The sequence below is a fragment of the Carassius auratus genome, chromosome 30, assembly GCF_003368295.1.
Source record: "Carassius auratus strain Wakin chromosome 30, ASM336829v1, whole genome shotgun sequence".
NCBI classification, from domain to species: Eukaryota; Metazoa; Chordata; class Actinopteri; order Cypriniformes; family Cyprinidae; genus Carassius; species Carassius auratus.
In genome coordinates this window covers 23484937-23505409 of record NC_039272.1, presented here as the reverse complement: position 1 = coordinate 23505409, position 20473 = coordinate 23484937, and the positions used below count along the sequence as shown (strand labels likewise).

General features: G+C 36.5%; 1 protein-coding gene across 3 annotated transcripts in view; it reads right to left on the bottom strand.

The window, feature by feature from the left end:
• The window catches only part of LOC113049720 (ubiquitin carboxyl-terminal hydrolase 2-like), a 35787-nt gene that overhangs the window by 10382 nt on the left and 4932 nt on the right, over nucleotides 1-20473 (bottom strand). Inside the window, exon 1 of one of the 3 annotated variants that reach the window (XM_026212319.1) lies at nucleotides 1031-1564. The exons of the other annotated variants lie outside the window; for them this stretch is intronic. Coding sequence (XP_026068104.1) covers nucleotides 1031-1189 — 159 coding nt within the window. The 5' untranslated portion in view covers nucleotides 1190-1564. Of the gene's footprint in view, nucleotides 1-1030; nucleotides 1565-20473 lie in introns of those variants that run through there. 3 annotated transcript variants of the gene reach the window in all.

The window sequence follows — 20473 nt, the reverse complement described above, 5'->3', positions numbered from 1 at the left end:
ATATTTGTGTATATACATTACAGGCCGTAATACCGATGAGACAAACGTAAAGCTCTCGTAATGAAGCAGCATTACGAATTTGAAAACACGATGAAGTAAAAGCTGACGCTAGAAACCTGGTCAGTTGGCAAGGTCAGAGACAGCAGCATCTGTACATGTGCTTGTTTGGACGTCTGGACGCTGTCGGGGAACAGGTTTGCCTGATTGTTCCTTCAAATGTTACAGTTTTTCTGAAGTGCGTGAGATATGTTCCCTAAAAGGTATCCAAAACCTTAAAAAACAACTATATATCAATAAAGGAGAAATTCCATTTAGTGTATAAAACTGTATCAAAGGGGCTGAAGCGACCAGCATAGCTGTTTTTAGAAGAAAAATACTCTCGCTTTATTTATTCCAGTTTCAAATGTTACGTATTGTTCAGGTATAGGGTAGGTCTATACGTCTCAAAAATGAATTGCACATCTCCATCAGTGGGACTAAACAATGTTTTTCAGCACTGCACATTTGGGATGCCTTTCTTTCTTAACTCACCTCGATCAAATTATAATAGAAGGCTAATCGAGGTTTTGAATTACGAAACAACTATTCATCTCCCATATAACCATTTCCTAGAATAAACAATAACAAAAACAAATTATTTTAAGGACACGATCGTGCTTCCTCGCCACTTCCAAGTTCAACAAGACCCAGAAATATTTATCGTGTGTGTCGAAGCCTATGATTTCCATGGGTCAGAAAAGAAGCAAATCAGAGCTGGAGCTGAATCACAGTGATTTACTGTTGATCTGCTTCCAAACTACGGTCTAGTAATTGATTGAGAAAACAGTTGAGGGGTTAAGCAAGTGTGCATGTCTACAAAGCAATGAGGCGTAAATATCGAGTGTGTCAGCTGCTATAGTTACACTATTTTAAACGTTCATATTTCCAAATATTCCCTCTGCTGGAAACGAGTTTCACATCTATTTTAAACGCAGTATGCAAAAAATAAATAAAAATAATAATTATCCTATGAGCTGTGAGTTAGGCTTACCTTAGCCTGGTTAATGAGAAGACCCACAAATGTGGACACCAGCATAGAGCGAGACATCGTTGGATTTTTTCTGCGCATATCCTGCTTGATGAAGGGGAAAGCTGACGCCGGCGGCTCCTCTGGGACAGTGACCGTGTACGACTGTCGTAGACTCGGCATTATGACTGGAGAAAACTAGCGGAATAAACGGCGCAATGTCTAAATATGACTCGACAGGACCGAAGCCACTGTATTCCTGCGTATCAGTAAAGATCCTCTTTTAATGCAGTCTCTCGGACGGTCCCTTGCTGTATTCCTCAGGTGATATTCTTGTCATACACTTTGCTCAGTCAATGTCATTGGGCTCACGAGAGCTTTACATTCACGAATAATGCGGATGAATCGCGCTTGTGGCATACAATACATAAATGTAATAGATAAAAAGACAGAGAACAGTACTAAAGCGACGCGCGTTTAAATGCTCTCTTCAGCGGTTCATTCGGTTTTCAGCGCGAGCGCTTAGCGTCAGATATCAGCAGAGGAATAATGGAAAAGTCCGTGTGCTGTTTGGTTTTACTCGCGCGAGCGCACGCCCCCTCGGCACGAGAGATACGTCATGCTCTCCTACGTCACCCAGCAGGACAAGACCTTACCATTCATCTGTGACAGCGACACTGGACACACAACCAGAGAATGTCTATGTAACTACGATGTTACATCCTTGCATTTATATTTATGTAACATTTCACTTGACACCTGGGTTGATGTACAATCTAGATGTATTCATAAACAGCTATTCACAGGAGTTGGACAAAAGAATGTAAAGCCCCATAGGGGTTACTTTCACTTAGCTAGAGGGAGAAAAAAATATCACAATTCTATTCATTGTTTCATTGCTTATATTCTACTCACATCAGTAATACAATTGTGTTTAGCTGCATTTAGAAAATTGGTGACTCCTCACGCCTCCAAAAAGCCTGTTTATTAAAGGCATCTGTAACCTTAGCAGCCTAATTGATTGGAGATTTAAGTCTTTACAATTATGACTGCATACACCAAGCATGGCAAGACTTCATCAGAGATTAATAAAATAGGGTGAAAACTGAAAGTCACATTGAAGTCCTTGTTTCTACAAAACGACCACAGAGAACTTCACAAAGTCAACATGTACAAAAGAGCCGCTAAAACTTTCATTACCGACACCAATGCTATACAAAATGCAAAAAAGCTTGTCATAAAACCTGGACAGAGCTGGACAGACCTGGACAGAGATGTATTTTACTGTAATAACAATTTATATAATTGTTATTACAGTAAAAGACGTCTCTGTCCAGGTCTGTCCAGCTCTGTCCAGGTTTTATGTGTGCCCACATTTACATTTACATTTTCTTAAAATTAATTTTCACAAGATGCATATGGCAAAAAAGAGCTGCTTCATCATTGAAAACAATAGAAGACATTTGCGAGTACTGTGGGTAAATATCCACCTCCAGCACTCTTTTTGTTTTATGTTTCATAAAATATACTGTTAAAATTATGTTGTGAAAGAAACGTGAAAGAAAATCCTAGTTTTTGCAAACCTGTTTGAATGATCAGATCAAAAGAGTGATTTATTCGCCAAATCTAGCATCACTGGTTCTGATTTTAAACAGTTGAAATTTTAGCCGAGAAAATTATTCTCAAGTTGCTAATACAGCAATCTCCAATGACACAGGTTTCTCTGTAATATTTTATTAGGGTACAGCAGTATAAAGGATCTATCGATGCCCTTAAAACAGCTAAGAAAAATCCTGATTTATATAATTACACAGTGGCTCTTTTTTTTCTGAAATGTTCTGTTTTTGTATAATTTCTTAAATATTTATTTCTACCAGTTTGGTAGATACTTGCCTCAGTGTATTACCAGCTCATAGGCTGAAATAAGACTAATTACGGGGCTTTGCACTGTAGGACATTCCTTTGCACATTTATAAAGCTTCCCTGTTATACTTTTAGATAGCCAAATGATTAAAACGCTTACAGTCAGATGTTGAAGAAGGAGTCATTCACTGCCCCTAGCCAACAAGAATATCTGAATTAAATGTACATTTCCTTACACAAAAAGATCTCAAATTCTTTCTTCCTTTCAAGTCATTTATTCTTATTTCATTTTTGTTTGCCTAAGCATTATTTCCTTCTGTGGAATTATATTATATTATATTATATTATATTATCAGATTCAGAATTTCAGTATTTTCTTGTATAGAAGTAGGGAAAAAAATATTTTCAAAGTTTAATGTGATGTGGTTTGTGTAGCATCATGACTCAATACTGTTACTAACATTACACTAAATCTATCCTCCAGTGACCCTATTACCTCACTCTACATTACTCCACACTAAAAGGCCCAGCAGACCAGTGACCCAGAAGAAGCTACAGGGAAATCTGTGTGGGAACAACGGCAAAAGCCCTAGTGGTGTCTCTAAAGCTCTCCTGTGTCTTTTCACCAGCCTATTATGTAAGCACTATCTAAGCATGGCAGAGCTGGCCAATTCTGTGCAAATAATGGCATTCATCTTATGAAACACACGCTGAATCAAGCTTATATAAGAGCGGTTTGAAGCTGTGTGCTGAGCCTTATATTCATGCCCGCCACAATCCACATCATCAGTGATGGACATGCCAAAGCATCGCCTTCTCACTGCCACAACTAACAGATGTGCTTATGTGAGAGAGACACACTCAAAACGAATTAGAGGGGCTGTCTTTTTGGAAGAGATCTGAATAACAGGCCTCTGTATAAACAAACCAGAGTGACACCATGATCACAAAAGTAGAGTCTGCCTTCAGAGAGCACACATAAACACAACAGAGGTCATCTACACATACAGTAACTCCCTCTGACTGTTACAGATTCAGATTTATTCTGAGGGTCAATCTCATGAAAACATCTCCACGTCCAATTGAACGACACAATCTAAAGCAAAAAAAGAGGTCATATGACATTGCTAAAAAAGAACATTATTTTGTGTATTTGGTGTAATGCAATGTTTTTAAGGTAAAAAAAAAAAACACATAATTTTCCACATACTGTTCATTATTGTTTCTCCTATTTGCTCTGCCTTCTGAAACATGTCGATTTTTACAAAGCTCGTGCTCTTCTGACAAGCAAGGTGTGCTCTGATTGGCCATCTATCCAGTGCTTTGTGATTGGCCCGAATACCTCAAGTGTGTGATGGAAATGTTATGCCCCATGTCATACTGTGATGCCCCAGTCAGTGTTTCCCAGTCAGAACACCGGCACGACGAGACAAAACCAATAAAATTAATTCCAAACAAGGCATTTGTTGCATCTAGTGGGGACACAATTACTGATTATAATGACTTGTACTGTCTTTTTATGCATTGCGTTGCATCACGCTGCGTAAACATAAAACCATGTGTGCATTTGTGATCGGAGAAACGACAAAAAAAGAAGTGCTGCTCCACACTGCTCAAAACTCGTGTTTGAATCATTAGTGGCAAATTTTTACATATGAAAATGTACTTACAGGCTGTGAGTCTCAACAGCCGTCATTGTAGTCTTTTCTCCCAGGTTCCAGAAACAGCCCTGCGTAAAATGCATTGCACACACACACATATTCTGGAACACTGTTGTAAATTCAACTTAACCACTGATTTCTAGTTGTGTCCTATTTGGAAGGCCAAACAAAGTATTTCTTACTTTCGCAACAAAACACACAGCGTCTCCACGACATGGCGGCGGCAACAATACAACAGCAAGAAAACATTTGGGTGGTATTATGCAAATCTCCCCACATCATGACATAGACATGTGGGGGCTTGTTTAAACGAGGTGTTTTAGGAGGACGTGGACAAGTCTTAACTTTTAAATAGAATATCTGATTGGGTTTGCGACTTTAGTCTTTGCAACTTTAGGGAACTTATCTATTCACGAACATCTTGTAATACTCCAAAGAGGCATGAAAACTTGAAATCGCATCACATGACCCCTTTAAAAATATAATTTGATCAAAATGTATTTTTTAGAATCATTAAGATAACAAACAGTATTGTTGTGTATATATATGTATATATGTATATATATATATATATATATATATATATGTGAAGTGGGGCTTGAAAGTTTGGGCACCCCTTGCAGAATCTGTGAAAATATGAGTAATTTTCAAAAAATAAGAGAGATCATACTAAATGCATGTTATATTTTATTTAGTACTGTCCTGAGTAAGATATTGTACATAAAAGATATTAACATTTAGTCCACAAGACAAAAAAATGCTGAAATTATTAGAAAAAACCCCATTCAAAAGTTTGGGAACCCTTGGTTCTTAATACTCTGTGTGGTCACCTGATGATCCTCGACTGTCTTTCTGTTTTGTGATGGTTGTGCATGAGTCCCTTGTTTGTTCTGAACAGTTAAACTGAGCAGCTTTCTTCAGAAAAATCTTTAAGGTCCTGCAGATTCTTCAGTTTTCCAGCATCTTCGCATATTTGAACCCTTTCCAGCAGTGACTTTATGATTTTGAGATGCATCTTTTCACACTGAGGACATTTGAGGGACTCAAACACTACTATTTAAAAAGATTCAAACATTCACTGATGCTCCAGAAGGAAACAAGATGCATTAAGAGCTGGGGGGTGAAAACTTTTGAACACGATGAAGATGGCCAAATTTGTTTGTTGAAATATAATTTTTTTCCATTTAGTTCTGCCCTTCGTAAGCAACAGAAGATACTTGTATGTTTCCCGGTACACAAATTAAGTACAATTTACCTTGATCTTCAAATTCCAAAAGTTTTCACCCCCCAGCTCTTAATGCATCGTTTCATTCTGGAGCATCAGTGAATGTTTGAATCTTTTTTAATAATTGTGTTGGAGTGCCTCAATTGTCCTCAGTGTGATAAGGTGTATCTCAAAATCATAAAGTCACTGCTGGAAAGGGTTCAAATATGCAAAGATGTTGGAAAACTGAAGAATCTGCAGGACCTTAAAGATTTTTCTGAAGAACGCTGCTCAGTTTAACTGTTCAGAACAAACAAGGGACTCATGCACAACCATCACAAAACAGAAAGACAGTCGAGGATCATCAGGTGACCACACAGAGTATTAAGAACCAAGGGTTCCCAAACTTTTGAATGGGGTTATTTTAATAATTTCAGCATTTTTTTGTCTTGTGGACTAAATGTTAATATCTTCTTTTATGTACAATATCTTACTCAGGACAGTACTAAATAAAATATAACATGCATTTAGTATGATCTCTCTTATTTTTTGAAAATCACTCATATTTTCACAGATTCTGCAAGGGGTGCCCAAACTTTCGAGCCCCACTGTATATATATATATATATATATATATATATATATATATATATATAACAAACAGTATTGTTGTATATATTTTTTATCTTTTATTTTGCTCTTTCTGAGACATATAACACATTCTTTAGTGGTCCAAAGAATCTAAACAAGTAATGCTTCCTGTAAGTCATTATTAAATCATTAATATGGCAGCAAAAGAGCACAAACACCTATCTGGAGTGAAATTAAATGGCTTGCACAGGTGTTTACCCTACAAAAGCAGTACACCAGCCATGAATGAGTGGTGTTTACACAACTGAGCTAATCAGCATGCAGGGCTGTTGCACAACAGGCCTCCACAGCCAGACTGGCACAGGGGTCACTGTTCTCAAGGAACCAAACAGTGGAGCCTGGCATGCTGGAGGATTCAAGCCCAAAAAGAGTGAGAATAATTGGGAGTGAGCCCTTGTTTAACAGCAGTGTATTCTCGGTAAATAGTCTCTAATTTAATTATTAACTGTCAGAGGTCCTGAAGAGACTTTAAGCAAGTTAGTAGATAAAGTGTCAAGTCAGCACAGAAGACTGCTAGTGTTGGTGGAAAGATACCAAGAGAGAGAAGCATATCCTCTCAGTTCTGCCACTGTAAAAAAAAAATCTTCAATGCACACAGGTGGATGACAGAAGAAGAGAAAAATAGAAAGGCTGCATGTGTTTGAGTCTATAATAAGCAGCAGTCCTCGATGCAGACGGAGTGATGTCACCAGAACCACTGCAGTGACTCATTCTGAACCCGCCAGTCAAAAATAGACCAAAACATCACACTGACCTCTAAACACTTCCAATACACACCCACAACACACACAGACACACCACAACACGCAAAAACAGCACAGTGACCTCTAAATTATTCAAACAGTGCACTCCACCACACACAACAGGCAAAGCAGCGAAATCATCGCGTAACAGCCTTAAATATAACTACACTTACACCAAACACACACGCCTTAGTGAGACAAATGTACACATGTACACATTTTAATAATTATTTTTATATATTATATAATATCACAATATATACATTTTTAATATATTTTTAACAGAGAAAAAAAAACAAGATACATTTTACTCTAATAAGTACTTATGGTTAAACTAGTATGTTCTGTATAGTATGAATGCATGTAATCCGGATGTACTATGTTGTTATTGTCATGTGACCTGCAAGTGTCAGTTGCATCACTTCACCTCCATTTACATGTCCTCTCATGTGGCCTTATGATGCACATTTCAGAATCTCAGTGGAAATAGTTTTATGGATACTGTGAATTTGAATACTACTCTGTTTTCATACCCAACAGTTCACCTACTATATAGAATCATGTGGTTTGCAGGGGTCCTATCTCTGATTTCATTTCCTGATTCATTTTGCTTTTCCATTATGTTTCTACATTTTGGTTATTCCACATGACTAAAACAGTTTATGTCAGTATTAGTATTTTTAGAAGTAGTTTTCTTTTTCTATGTAAAAAAAAGATTATGGCTAATTATTACATTTGCTTTTCATTATGACATCAAAAGTCAGCATGCTTGTATCACCTGGACAATTTATATATATATATATATATATATATATATATATATATATATATATATATATATATATATATATATATATTCAAGCCACTGTATGAAAAAAAAAAACTTTTGTATTTAATTCTAAATAAAGTAATAGATGAGTGGCACATTACAAGATTGACTTTGTGACTGAAGATAATTATTGACAAGACTAATTTTAATAGAGTTTTAGGGGTCGACTTTTTGGTAACACTTTGGTATAGGAACCAATTCACATTATTAACTAGTTGCCTATTAGCATGCCTATTATTTACATATTGGCTGTTTATTAATGCTTATAAAGCACATATTCTGCACGACCATATTCTACATCCCTAATACCTAAACTTAACAACTAGCTGATTAATAAGCAGCAAATTAGGAGTTTATTGAGGTAAAAGTCGTAGTTAATGGTTTGTTAATGGTGAGAATCAGACATTAAAATAAAGTGTGACCGACTTTTTTTTTTAACTAAGCTAGTTCTCAACCACCAATTCTCCTACCATACAATGCCCTGGTTACCATCCAAAACTCCCAGGCATTGCAGCTGTGGTTTTTGCACCTGCATACACCACCTACATTCTCTTGAGAACATTTACAATCTAATTCGCAATTGCAATCTTCAGCACCACAGTTTGCTGTTGGACGTCATGACCTACAAAACTGTACTTTAATGACTTCCTTATTCTTTTGAATCAGCTTCTTATGTTTTAATGACTTCCTTCTATGTATTATACTGTGCATAGTTAAACAGTGCACTGAACTTTTTGCTTTATATATATATATATATATATATATAAAACAAACAAACCAAAAACACCTCATAGTGTCATTTAGGGTGAGCAACATTGCTATGACTTCTGTACAACAAGCCATACTTACAGAGCTGTGTTCCCTAAGCACTTTGTGTGTCATGGATTTTGAAATGAACAGTATGCAAAATATGCACATGTGTGTGCTCATCAGTTGCCAATCACAACATGTAGCTTGAGCGCCGAAGGTCCCCTGGTATGCATGCTATTGCAGTTTGACAACGGGTTACACCGGGTATCACTATCAAAAGACTCTCTTCAGCAATGCACAAACTCACATTCTTAGCTTCTTCTTCATTAGAAATGGTTCCCATTTATAATGGAAATTGGACTTCTCAGAACCTCTACATATATAACCACACAGTTAAACAACAATCACTGCAGCTTCTGTGTAATGAGCAACATGCACATTGGTGCTGCTAGTGGTTAATGAATTCATAGTACCATGTAACACATTTGTGGCATCCAGGAAAGCCAAGCCAGAACTAACTCTTCTCCCATTCTCAGAATACTTGCAACCCTTAAAGCATTCTCATTTTCAATCAGCATATCTTGCAAATGGCCAACAGTATAGGATCACGAGCAGAATATTTCTACTGAAATCCTCTCTTGAGTTCCACTTGTGCATGAATAGTGCGCTGTAAAACATGATTGGTTATTAACTAAAACAGCTGATGGAAAACTATTGCATTAACTCTTTATAATCCCATTTTAGACTTCATGTGCATGGTCTAGTTTACACATAATTTAATTAAACTCTAAAACACAATGCAATGTAGAGCAAAATTCTAAATACTGGTAAAACACCTGTAAAAAAATAAACAGAAAAACTTTTTTTTTTTTTTTTTACGGAAAAACTGAGTGTATGCCTTTATTTACAGCAATACTCTTTTGTTCCATAGTCACTGCACATCTACAGAGCAGAGACAGAAGAGCAGACATTCAGGTGTCACAGTCATGGACCTTTTGTTGTGTTTTCACTTTGGTTAGTCATCTGGTCTGTTTAGTTTGAATTGGTGTGTCAACCCCTTGTCCATGTGGACTGTCTAAGTGTTTTTTATATGGTGTACTGATGTGGCTTCAGTGTAAATCTTTGGGATCTTTACCTATTTAATCATATGCTAGGTGAAAGTGCAAGTCTGAAAAGTACTGGTCCACCACTCCTCAACCAACCATTTGATTTGAGGTGTCAATCATGTGCACAGCACAAACGGTGAGGGACGAGGTACAAGTTGAAGTGCAATACTTTTGTGTTTGTTCAGTTCAGCCTTAGCAAGCAGCATTAATAAGGTCATTGGAGCCTGTTTGAGTTCCATGAAACAAAGCCTGTGTGACCTACCAGGGCAACATTCTTTCAGTGGCGTGAAAACAACAGTGGGTAAGGCCATTGAACTGCTACGCTACAGCCAGCCAGAATAGCTTTTAGACTTACAGCAACATGTTACATTCGGACACAGCTAGACTGAACAATATAATGCAGTGGTGTTGAAAGACCTCTTTCAAAGTTGAACTACTTTTAATTTGACACACACCTTTATGGATGGAATAGTATGACCAAAAAGGCCAAAAATGTCCATATGAGAGTTATATATGTTATATATATGTTACATGCAACAGTAATTTAAAATACCACTCCAAAACCACTACACATAGAAAATGATGACATTCACAGCTGTTAGACAGTGAAGAGTCATACAGCTGGCTGTGTTTCAAACCACTGCTCATCTGCAGCTGGGTTTAGAAAGGAAATCCTAGGCTGTTTCAACCTCAATTACATAATATTAAGGTCTTTTACTGTCAGCCCAAGGCAAGCAATTGCAGGGACATGTGCCGGGGAAATGAGTAACTGGTAATGTTGAATTGACCAATGAATAAATGCATGAAAGGAGAGCAGGTTTGGCAGATAGTGTTTACTTAGCCCTAATGAAATGTTCCCAGTCATGAGTGGAAAAACTCATGGGTGGAGGGGGGGGGGGTGCTTGATCCAAGAAGACCGCGTGGAAGTCTAAGAAAAGCAATCAATGCTGTATTTCCTGGTGACTTCAAGGTACAATCTTTATATATATATACATATATAAAACACAGATTTCTATATTTTAAATATGCCAAATATACTAAGATTTGCAAATCCCTAATGCAAATAGTGCTCAGCATGAGATATTTGAGTGAATATATTTCAAGTTTCAAATTTCATCTGTGTGGTACTCTGAGTATAAAAATACATGGGACACTAATATTACATAAAATAAGCCAATTTCATTTTCAGTGTGGAATAAAATACCTTGGATTATTTATTTATAATAATTTCACTTGCCTTATATGCAATCTTAAACTGAACGATCTTAAATCACAATGCATTCCAACATTGCCATCTCTGCAACAAACGTGCAATACTGAGGATTGAGATTGGGTAATGTGCTTACATAATGCATTCTTCAGTGATTCAAAGAATCACCAATATATTCCCATTAATATAGTATATGTTTGAATTTAAACAGGTTCAGTATTTTAAAAATAATGTGCAGGTTCTGCTATCTTGTAATACATAAACAGTATCATGTGAGAAGTGTGTAATAGGCAGTCAGAGAATTTACTAGAATAGTTTTGCGCTTTAAACAGAAAGTTTATTGTTATACATTCTTTGTTATATTTAGCCACAAAGCCGATAGTTATTAGTTAAGAGGGCGTGACACATGCCTGGAGTGAATCTGAGGCCTTTACTCTGAAGCATTTTCTCTGCTGATTTTCAGAAAAAAATAGAATTGATTGCAAAAAAAGTGGTAAAATGTGTAAATGGAGCTGAAATAAAATGGTGTATTGTATTTATTAAAAAAAGCCAAAACGTGATAAATAAATAAAGAAAGGGCTAGAGATTTTGTGGAACTCTGCATAGGTTTTTTTTCCAAAATGATTTGTTTGGGTCTATTAACAAGCTTTGTCTGTTTTCCCTAAAAAAATAATTGCAAAAGGCTGGTTAATTTTTAAAACTATGTTTATATACTATGTATACATAGTTTATTCTACTATGTTTGTAGAAAAGGCATACTTCCCCTTTAACTGAGATATGACTAAGATATTATTGTGAAAAATGAAAAAAGTGTTAGTATTCAAACACTGTTTTCATGAGGATCAAAGGTTTTTCAGTGACAGCTGGAGTTATAAGAGGAATTACAGAGAACGGTGAGTATTTGTGGGACAGTGGACACTGAGACAGCCAGAGACATTGTATTTGCTATGGGAACGCAAATACACTTAAAGCCCAAAAACCTAAAAAGACTCAAAGGCTTACAGCAAAAGAAGCACATGAGTAAACAACTGTGTTCTTAGGTAACTCTAGCAATGGCTCTTGTTTCTGCTTTTCTGTCCCATGTCTCTGATGTTTCCTCTAGTTCCCTCTGGACATTATATAATTGCCATGTCAACCACAGTGTGTGCTGAGAGTGCAAGTAAAAACTAACCAGTGGCTTTTCCTGTATCTGCCCTATAGCAATGAGCACTGTTAACTGTGAAGCCTGGAAATAGGAGCAAATTAGTCACATCATTAATCTGAAATGATAACAGAGACACAGCTGTTTGTGGCAGAGACAAAAGGTTGGTGACAGGTTAAATGTTGATGTTATCAGAGAAATCTGAGATGGCTTAGTTGGAAGGTTTGTTGCATAACCAAGTCTGAGGTTCCTAGAAACACCAGGTCAGTATATATTCATTGCAAATAAAGGGTGCAATCAGAATTTTCCCTAATAAAAAAAAAAAATCCATCATGCACTAAGGCAATCATTATTACAAAGACATTAATTAGGATATGTACTAATTACAGAATTACAGCCACTTTGATCTTCTGAGATGGACAATAGACACAAAGTGTATTCAAATACAGACATCTGTTTCCACATCTCACTGAAAGAAAACTTAAAATTAAAACCTTTTCTCTTTCACCTATGCATTAGTTCCTTCTCATCCCCTTCCTTCCCCTCACCAATCCTTCCCTTCATTCAGCTCACTCAGAATGGTCAAAAGTATAATATAATGGCAAATTCAAATTGTTAGTTACTGTCTCCATTTCTGAGGATGTTGGTCTTTGGTTGAATACTTAGTCCCTGTTAAGGCAATAAAAAAAAATTCTAAACATTGTACATGTTAGAAATGTATTGCTAAAACATATTACAAAGACTGTGAACTGTAAAACACTGAATTGTGGAGTTTAACCATTAAACAGTTTCTCACCATGGCTGTGAACCTGATTTTTTGGGCAGGGCTAAAACGGGGGATTGATGATGCACTGCGTGACTGCAGCTTTCCCTTGAGTGGGCGTGGTTTCAGCGCAGCCAGCGGACACGCCCCCAGCATTTGAGAGCTGAGACTACTGCTCATTTTTTTGAGATTTTGATATCTTATTTTATATACTTACCGGCTTTTTTTTATCATTCAAATTATACTGGGTGGCTAAAAATAATTTTATCTGTGGTATGACAAACTCAGATACTCATACTTAAATTCGACTTTACAGGGAGTTTACAGGAAATCTTGCAAGAAGATCAGGGCGATTGTGTAGCCAGAAAGAGCTGTAGTGTGGTGTGTGGTATTTTCTAAGGTCAGGTTTGTATCTTTTTGTCTTAGATTTCTCTTTGAGCATGTAGCGTATCAGACTCGAACCACACAAATTAAAGAGTCGATCAGGACTGTGGTTGAAACACGAGCCGAATTCCTCAGAAAGGCAACAGGAGTTCGTAAATCATTCCTAGCACCAAAATCAGAAGCAAGATAACCAACCAACCCTTTCACAGAATAGCTTTCAACATTAACACCACTAGAACAATTATTTATCATTTCAATTCGGAGAAGAGATTGTCAAATTTGGGGCAAGTAATCAAGATGCAACGCCGGACATCACATGTAAACCCATGAGAGTAATAAACAAGATCCTTGGATTGACTTCCCCCCACCTAGCAGAACCAGACTGAAAGGGGACCTCTTAACCTCTGGTCCCCACAGAACATCTTTTGTCAGAGAATGGCATTAAACTGTCTTTTAATAACTATGTAATAGCTTAAGGATTCATATTCATGTTTAGTATGTATGTGTTTGAATCTGTTAGCTTGAAACAGTCATGACCATCAGTTATTTGTCAAATGGCCAGGCCAGTTTAAATACTTAGGACACCATCAAATTTTGCTTTTAGTTTGCTTTTAGCTTTTAGTTTGCTTCCTAGCTTTAGCTTTTAGCCATGCTTTTAGTCATCACTGTTCTTTGAACGCGGTTCCAATGTGCTTCGGCCTGCACGCCTGCTGCTACTTAGCCACGATGAGAAGAAACACCACCTAGTCTCGTCAGACTTTACTTCTGTTCTTTTTCTTTAGTTTCTTTTTATTTTCCGTTTGAGAGTTTCGTGTTCTGAGTGAAGTTTTGTAATGCCGTGTCTCTGAGTCTGACCTCGAGTGCCTGTTCAACTTCAACCAGCCACACAACACCGTGTCTTCAGCCAACGCCCAACCACGGGCTTCCCAAGACTTCACTTCAGCGACTACTGAACTTCCAGCCAATCAGCGACATCGAGAAACCCACTTATCAACGACAACAAAGGTAACCCCCTTTACACTGGCAATGCAAGTACCTCCAGACTGATCTATACTGGTGTATCTAATATAATTTTTACCTCATTGAGGAACTCAATGTGAGGGTTAATTACGTGATTGATGGCTGTTCATGTCTATGCAATTTCACGTATTGCTGTAAACTTGGGATTCCACATTTTTATTCTCTTAAACTCATCTTTCCCTAACTTTCGATCTTCCTGCAACTTGTGTGAATGTGTGAGTGCGTGCGTTTATGTGTGTTAGATTAGTTTATATGTCTTAGATTTGTCTAATAAAGCCTTATTCATATTGAAAAGAGAAGTATCTTGTGTTTTGTGCTTACAAGTTAATGCCTTAAACTGCCGATCTTGTTACTGTGCTAATTGATAGTGTTTTCACTATACTTGGGATATTAATATCCAGCGCAGATTTGATGTTAAACGGCTCGTTCAGTGAATCGCAGGGCGTCTCAGTGATCAGCCGTAAAACAGTGATTATGTTCAAATTCCCTTTAAATTATTAAATGATTCACTTTGAGCTAATTTGACCTGTTTCCCTTACAAGCATTTGATGTTTTGTATTGATGTGATTTGATATCTTTGAATTGGCTACGTAATTGGCATAATACATATCGTCCCCTTGGAATTATAAGGCTCTATCTGACATTTTTGTCAAAATTGACTTATTCACATATTCTTATTCTGTGTCAACGTATTTACATTATGGGATAGATTTTTTTAATGTTGTGTACATTATGGGACTTTTTATTTAAAAAACAATAAGGTTCTATCTACACAGTCAAATGGAACACAAAAACTTTGAAGCCCAATATCTCAAAAGTACTTGGAATGCAGATAGAACCTTATAATTCCAAGGGGACGATATTTACCTGACTGATTTATTCTGACTTACTCTGAAATTATTTTCTCAAGTAGATTCAGTGAAGGCCTATGTTTCCACAAATCTACGTCCAGGGTAAAGTGCATACTAGACCTCAGGTTTGATAGACTATAGGGCACATCAGATGAGATTCTAGATTTCTGACTAACTGCTTGACTACAGTTAAGTTGTACTCAGTTGCATTAACTATGGGGGGGGGGCAGTCATATTACTGGTCATGGTCATAACCGCTGGTTATTGTCTCAGCTTTAATTAAGTTGTACGTTGTTATATTAACTATTGGTGGCTAGACAAATAGTACTATAATAACATATGAGATATGAGCTTTATTTAAGTTGTATGTGAATAAAAATACTAAATAAAAATTCTATTGAAAATATTAATGTATTTCATAGTACTAGCATAACCGCTGATTATTATTTGAGCTTTAATTAAGTACATGGGTAACTGTAGGCGCTAAACAGAACTAATATTTAAGGAATGATAAGCATCGGTGACCTATTAAATAATATTAGTCATAACCTCTGACAAATGATCAGACTGGAGAGTTTGTGATTGTGGGGACCATGTAAAACGGCTGACATGAGGCACCCTGATCGACATAGATTCCTAATTAACGAGTAAATATAAAGTAAAGAGTTAAAAAGATTAATCGAATAATAATAATTAAAAATGGATGAACACCTAATTCGTACAACAATCTAAATTCGAGGTCATAATAAATGAAGTCAGATTAGATAATAAAATGGAGTCGGATTAGAGTTTAATTTAAATTAAATAACTTTGTGCACCGAAAAGACCAAACACAAAGGGAAACCTACATCCATCATTGTATACCTCTGTTGGGCCAAACGGATATCAGCTGTTTTTTTCATAGAAAAATACACACTGACATACAAAATACTCCCTCAATCCTTAAAACACTTGTGTGCTGACTCAACGGAAGTGTGTACTCAAAGGGGCTAATTAATCCTGTGCCATTAGGTGTTTTTTTTACCTCTGGGAAGGTAGAGCCCTATGCAGTGGCAAACTCAAGCACCTTACTGTGCACTAAGTGTGACCTGGAGGTGTATACTGCATACCTATCTTTTACGAAATCATCAGTTTAGAGAGTCATATTTCAAGGGTGTTTCTCCCATGAAATGATATCATAGATGTCAAAAGATTACAGGTTACTTAAGAGCCGATAGTATGTAGAGAATCACCAAAGTTGTATTGCCTAATCTATTACAAAATTCACACAGAATCTCTCTTTACATTTCTACAAGGACTATGAGAGAAAAAGTGCAGAATTCTTTGGAACAGATTTTGAAATGTTGTTCATCACGGAAAGGTTATCACTAGATGTGGGCAATTATCTGAAAAATGTTTTGTAATCCACTGTTTGTAATGAACTCCAAAAACGTACATATACATAGTATTCACTGCAGTTTCAAGCTGAAATAAACACTAATGGCAGTAAAACACCAACAACTTCCTTTTCGTCTTTTCATTATGATTACAGGTCATATTATAAATTAATGAATAGACTTATTTTTGTATGATTTTATCCACAATACTGTTATGATTTCAAACACATGATTTGTGAATCCTACACAATTTTGACAGCTGCATCACAAAACCAGCTTTATATGTATGGCTTTTCTGACATAGAAAACTTGCTTGATAGCTCACCCGGTAGAGTGCCATAATGAGCTTGGGTTGGGTGAGTTTACATTTTCTTAAGCATCATCAAGATGCTAGGTTGCTCTGGGTGGTTATTTTATCACTTAAAGGCTGGAATACACTATATAAAACCCTGGATAACACTGGAGGATTATGTTTGTTCTGAACATTTCATTGCAGTTTTATAATAATTTGCAAAGAAAATTTTACTGATGATGTAGTGCAGGCTGAATAAAGTAGTGCAGTCTGTATTGGATCTGATAGCAGATAGCATATCGCAAAGTGTAAGCAAGCAATTCCACAATGATTTGTCTGCCATTTAATATTTATCGATTATTATTTCAAAACATCAACTCTTATGCAGTAGAAGGGGGTGTTGATGCTTTTCGCAGTGATGTTAGCCAATCATAACATAACACTGCCGTTTGCTGACATGAAGTCATGAAGGAGGTGCAACACTAAAACCAGGGGTCAGATTTGGGTTGAAAATCTATTTTTGTTTGAAGTACAACATTTTTTTTTACTAATGTTATAAGTGAACCTCAAGGAACATATTGAAATAATAATAAGGGTGTGTAATGACCTCTTTAAAAATCCAGTATCCTCAGATATACAGTACAGACAGTATCAAAAAATCTCTAATACTGGCCAATAATGTATAGAAAACAAATATTTGGTGTATCCCTAGAAATGTTGCTCAGAAAATAATGTTTTTTTGTTTGTTTTTTTTTACTTTATAGAAAGTTTTCTTTACATATATGAGATGAGCAACCAGATGAGCAAATCAACAAAAATGAAAAACTGTATGCACACATGCTCTTAACTAGCGTCATCCAGATAAATGGCATGTCAGGAATCTGGCACGTATGTTCTATAGAGCAAGCCAGAGAGTACAGAGAGCCATTACATTGTGTGGAATGTGGGTGAGTGAGTATCAACTCCTTATCACAGGATCTCAGGATCTCCAGATTGCCTCTTTACATCCCTTCGGCTGAGCCAATCAAAGCTTAGAAAGGAAACACAATCTCACATTGCATTTGTGTGATTGTAAAATGACATGAATCTGACAGCACTGACTCTTCTGATTCCTCTGAAGCCAATCGGTAATCGGTTTACATTTTACACTGAATTTAAAGCCTGATTATATGACTATAAAGTCATGTGGTGAAGAATTCTCCAGCATGGAAATGCACATGATCATCAAATCTAATTATAGGCATTTACTGTGGCATTTCATAGAACTTTAAGAAGGGCTTAATTTTTTTAGGAAGCCTACGTGATTGAACCCATGGCTTCCCTCAGGTGGTGCAGCCTATATGAAGTCATATTGTCTCTGGATTTTATCAGGGGAAGTCTCACACTGTCACTTCAAATGGCTCATACCCCGCCAAGTACACAGCTGGCCCCAGACCTGCTCTTACTGCAGGCCTAAATAAGCCAAATGGCCTTTGACACTAATGTAGATGAAAGTACGAAGTTGATCGGTCTGGCAATAAAGCATCTTATCTGGGCCATGAGTAATAAGCATGATCTTTACTGCTTTACAGTCCTTCAAATTGTAAATGTGCAAAACTTTAGTCATTCATTACTAAAATCCTTCTGAAAATGCCTTTACTTATATAATGACCTCTGCTCTACTAATAATGGAGCCAACTAGATACCACAGGGAGCTGAGGCAAGCAAATTATGTTGTAATAAGCTTCCAGTTGTAACATTTTGGAAAATAAGACTTATAAGTATAGTAAATTTCTGTAGGGGAAAAAAATTTAAATGAAGTAATGGGTCAGTGACTAATTTTTGTTCAACATGAGTTCGGTGCAACAAGCTTTCTGCGAAATTCAGGACATTTCCATTAAACATCAAAGGCAGTAAAACAGTCTAGTCTAGAGTCGTTCATTAATAGCAGAAATACCCAAAGGAAAATTTAATAGCTTTCCACAGTGCACGGGAGACATCTCTCACTAATATTTTAAGTGTCAAATATGGTTAAATGTTCCTCCTAAAATGGAAAAATAAAGACAGACAAAAACCAGACACTTGTTCACATACAGAGCTGTAGCAATAAAATAAACATTAAAATTGGGATTTAATTCCACTGTCGGGCCAGTGCGAGCCAGGGCTTAAAACGGGCCGGGCGGGAATTTATATATATATAAATTCAAAAGAATTCAGAATTTATTTGAAATATATTTTTGGTATCAACATAAAGGTTTTTGCTATCACTTTTGATCAGTTTAGTTATTGCTGATTACATTTTTTTATTCCATTTTGAACAGTAGTGTGTGTACACAAGCCAAGCTTTTTGAAGACCATTAGTATTGTTTACATTGTGACATCATTTTTATGACATTTAAGCACTAAATGCTCCTAAATACAGGCTTTATGTTTTTTTTGTGTGTGTGTGTGTGTGTGTAATATAATTCCTATTTCTTTCTTTTGAATTTGCATTGAAATATGGCCCAGATCTGTTCTTGACAGGTTTCCAGCTAGAGATATTAGTCAGGACAAAGAACACTGTTTCTGCCACGCAGTAACCTGCAAACTTTATTCACAAACATAGCAACGCCCAGGCAACTTAATATTTTCTGGTATACTACTAACAGCTTTTATTAAGCTCACAAGAAGAGTTGACTCATTCTGGGGACTTGTGCAGACATGTTTAGTTGTCATGGTGAGAGATGGGCACAGATCCCAGGAGGTGATTCGTATGTGACTGAGAGATCTGGAATGCAGGACAGAAGATATGTTCTCATGCTATGTGAATCACACAGCACAGATGTATTGTTGAGAGTTGCATGGTTTGTGTGGGAATTTATCTTCTGTCAGTGTATGTGATGTGTGTGTACAAATAACTTATATCCTGAACCTACCACATGCTTTGATTTGGCGTGGGAGAGTGACAGGAGTTGCATCAGAATGAGACTCTCCCAGTGATTTAACTATGATGTTCTACTAAAGCACTCACTCCCTTTCTCTCTTGCACTCCACCTTTCTCACATTAACACACACACACACACACACACACACACACACACACATACACACTGGACCTAATGTCTTAGCGCAAGACCTTAATTGAAGTCTGACCACATTTTCTTCAGAAAATATGCATCAAGAACAAAATTAGACATGGATCACATCAGCAGCTCAGTGACGTGACCTTCAAGCCATACAGTACAAATAGCTAAACAAATATCCCATCTCCCTTTTATTGTATCAATCAATATTTTTTTTAAATATGTTTTTTTTTGTGTGTGTGTGTTCCACAAAAGCCATACAGGTGTGGAACAACATGGAGGTGAGTATATGAGGATAGAACTATCATTTTTTGGGGGAACTGGCCCTTTAAAAATGTACTTTATGTGGTAAAATCTAAACTGAAAATCTAAAATCTAAATCTAAAAACTAATTCAGAAAAGGCTACACTAAAAACCTTCTAATGGGTTTAATGTAAGTCATATATATATATATATATATATATATATATATATATATATATATATATATATATATATATATATATTCTATTTGTAAATAGTTTAATATCACATTATGTTTAATTTTACTGTAAAAATACTTTCAGATTTATGGTTTTAGGAA